Source organism: Rhea americana, unplaced genomic scaffold (genome assembly GCF_003343005.1).
Source record: "Rhea americana isolate MKP2758 unplaced genomic scaffold, rheAme1 scaffold_133, whole genome shotgun sequence".
NCBI classification, from domain to species: Eukaryota; Metazoa; Chordata; class Aves; order Rheiformes; family Rheidae; genus Rhea; species Rhea americana.
Genome location: NW_028185406.1, coordinates 576,029 through 579,116, shown reverse-complemented (window position 1 = coordinate 579,116; position 3,088 = coordinate 576,029). Strand labels below are relative to the sequence as shown.

The following is a 3,088-nucleotide window of genomic DNA, read 5'->3' as shown; positions in this document are numbered from 1 at the left end:
GCGGCCGCGCCGGCCGCACGGTGTAGCGGGCGCGGCGCACGGCGAAGTAGCCGTCGAGCCCGCCGCAGAGGTTGAAGACGGCCAGCGAGCGGGGGCTGCCGTCCACCGTGCCGCGGTAGTAGCAGCGCGCCGGCCCGCCGGCCGCCGCCGCCGCCGCCGGGTCGCGCTCCAGGTCGAGGAGGAAGCGCTGCCCGCCGGCGTAGAGGACGTACCCCGCCTTGCCGCCCCCCGCGTAGGTCGGGTCGAGGCGCCGCACGACGCCGCTGGCCCCGCGGGGCGGCGGGGGGCGGCGGGGAGGTCCGGGGGCAGGGCCGGGCCGGGGCGGCCGCGGGGCGCCGGGGGGCGGCGGCGGCGGCGCTTCGTCGTCGGCAGGTGCCACCGGAGGCGGCGGCGGCTGGGCCAGGGCGAGGTGCAGCTCCGCGGCCAGCAGCAGGGAGACAAACTTCAGGAGCATGCTTGCCTCGCCGTCAGTGGCAATTAATAATAGGAACAGTGATGATGATGATGGGGGGGGACGGGTGAAGAGAGCCGGTGCAGCAACGTAGTTAAGGGAAGGGGAGAAGGGGGGAAGGAGGGGAAGAGGAGGGAAAAATAGAAGAGGAAAAAAAAAAAAAAAAAGAGAGAAGAAAAGAAAGTTCTGCCTCCCGAGGTTGAGTCAAGTGTGAGTGGGAGAAACAAAAATGTCAACAAAAGCAGCTCGCGTGTGAACTTTGTGTTTCTCTGCAGGGAAGAGCCGGGCGCACATGGAAGGAGAGAGAGAGGAGCGAAATCCGAAATCCCAAATCACTGATGCCGGGGAGGCAAAGGTGGAGGGGGGGGGGAGAGGAAAAGGAAGAGAGGAGGCTCGGAGCCGGCAGGCAGAGAAGTTTAGCACTTCCCACTCCTCGTCCACTTCTCTGCTGTAGTCACTGAATCATCCCCATCAGCAGCAGAAGCAGGGGGCAGCTCTGCTGCGACTCGGCACTTTCTCGGGCTCCGGTAGCTCCCTTTCCTTCCTTTGCCCCCTTTAGTTTTGAAGAGAAGGAGGAGAAGGGGAGAGAAGAAATTCAAGCACCAAAAAACGCCTCGATCGTCTCCGGTGAGAGGGTTTAAAAAAAAGAAGAAGAAGAAGAAGAAAAAAAAAGACCCACGAAGCGGAAAACGTCCCGGATTTTTGTAAAATCCCCCTCCCTTTATCTTTTCTGTTGTTGTTGTTGTTGTTATCCCCAGTCCGTCGATGTGAACAAGAGGAGAAGGGAGAGAAATGTGAAGATGAGAGGAGGTGGAACAATGAATTTATAGCGGAATGCCATCCTGCAATGGCAATTTCAACAATTCGTCACTGCAGGCTGCCTCTTAAAGGGAGAGCTTCAAAACCACCACTCCCACACTTCCTTCTCATTTAATCAGACAGAGAGAGAAACTTGAGGGGAGGGGGAAAGGGGGGGGCTGCGGGGGGAGGAGAAACGGAGAGAGGGAGCGAGGGAGAGGGAGGCAGGAGAGAGAAAGAGAGGGAGGAAGGAGGGGAGGGGAGAGAGACCGGGCGAAAACGTTTGTGTATGAAAAACACAAGATTTCCTTTGAATCATTTAAAGCCACAGTGTCACGCGGTGTGCGCTGTTTCCCAACTGATCGGCGACGGGCGAGCCGCGCTCGCCTCGCCGCCTGCCAAGTGCCCCCTCTCCCCTGCCCTACCTTGCCGCAAGTTTTGCAGTTTTAAGCGGGAGAGGCGGATTTATGCCTCGCTGGAGCAAGGCGAAGGAAGTGGCCGCGGCTTCCCCCGGAGCTCCTGGGCTGCAGAGCGGCTTGTGCCGGCTGGCAACAAGTCCCCGGGAGCGCGGGGCTACGCGGGCGGCCGCGGCTCTCCGCGCCCCGTCTGTCCCTCTCTCCCCCTGCTCACCCCCCCCCTCCCGGGAAACAGGCTGTCACTCCGTCGGGGCGGGCTGCAGTCCCGTCCCCACAAGTCCCCGGCGAGGAGGGAGGGCAGGGAAGGGTTAACGCTTGCTTTAACCTCSCGAGCGGCTTCAGATGCTGGGATCGTCCCGCCGCGGCCGGACGGGCGCTCGTCCCCTCTTCCTCCTGCCCTCCGCGCCTGCSGGTGCGACAAGGGCACCGCGAAGGGCAGCCGTCTGGATTCACCTCCTCACCCGCCCCTTCCCTGCCCGCTGTCCACAGAGGGGCTCAGCCTCGCCTGGAGGGAGAGGTCCCACCCGGCCCCGGGGACCACGACACCCGAGGGAGGCCCACCTCCATGGGGCTCCCACCTGGGGACCCAGCAGCGGTGCGGCCCAGGTGCCTCTTCTTGCATTGAGCTGAAGACAGGCACGTGGAAAGCAAGAAGTGCTGCCTAGTACGGTGCGCTTCCTCCGGGTGCCCTTCAAGTCCCCCCAAAGCAGGTGCTTTCTAGCCCCAGGACTTGGGAAGGGACGTGCTGTCCATTCACCCCAGCCTGAAAACAACGTCGCGGCCCGATCGCTCTGTCCATGAGGGAATTACAGGCACATCTGCAACACACCGCACAGTCAGGACCACAGTGCCAGGCTACGCAAAGATGACACGTTACCGCTCGGCTTTCAGAGGCTGCTCCAAGAGGCTAATGCTTCTGCAAAGAACAGGTTAACTAGCACCACAGACTTTTCCGAAAATTATTAATGCTAGGTAAATGATTACATTAGCATCTGCCCAATCTTAAATTAGATCAGCCTGAGGTTATAGTGTGGAAGATTTAACACACCAAACTTTAGCAGGTGTTCTTTTTTCCTTTTTCCATTTCTCCAGCAACTGTGATACCTGCAAACAAAAGTTCAATTCTCAAAGTCCTGGTACTTCTTTTTTCTACTTTTCAGCATTTTWCTATCACCAAAAATTCTTGACTGGAGACAGAAAATTTCAAAATGAAGAGTTCTACATCAGAAAGGTCACATGATACCTTTTGTGCTGTGTTCCAGGACTACTCAACATTTTTCAAATTTACACATTTTCCTCATTATTTTTAACTACTTGTAAGGACAAAAAAATGAAAGAGAAGGAGAGAAAGAGAAGGCATATTTTCAAAAAGAAAGAAATTTGTCTCCCATTTTTTCTTGAACAGTTTTTACTTTTCATTTAA

The 3,088-nt window shown here is 57.4% G+C and overlaps 1 protein-coding gene across 1 annotated transcript in view; it reads right to left on the bottom strand.

Annotated features, from left to right (window-relative positions):
• The window catches only part of ADAMTS5 (ADAM metallopeptidase with thrombospondin type 1 motif 5), a 43,992-nt gene extending 42,618 nt beyond the window's left edge, over positions 1-1,374 (bottom strand). The window contains exon 1 of the mRNA XM_085297960.1: positions 5-1,374. Within this exon, the coding sequence (XP_085154086.1) occupies positions 5-454 (450 nt within the window). The 5' untranslated portion in view covers positions 455-1,374. The remainder of the gene's footprint in view (positions 1-4) is intronic.
• Between the last annotated feature and the right edge of the window lie 1,714 nt (positions 1,375-3,088).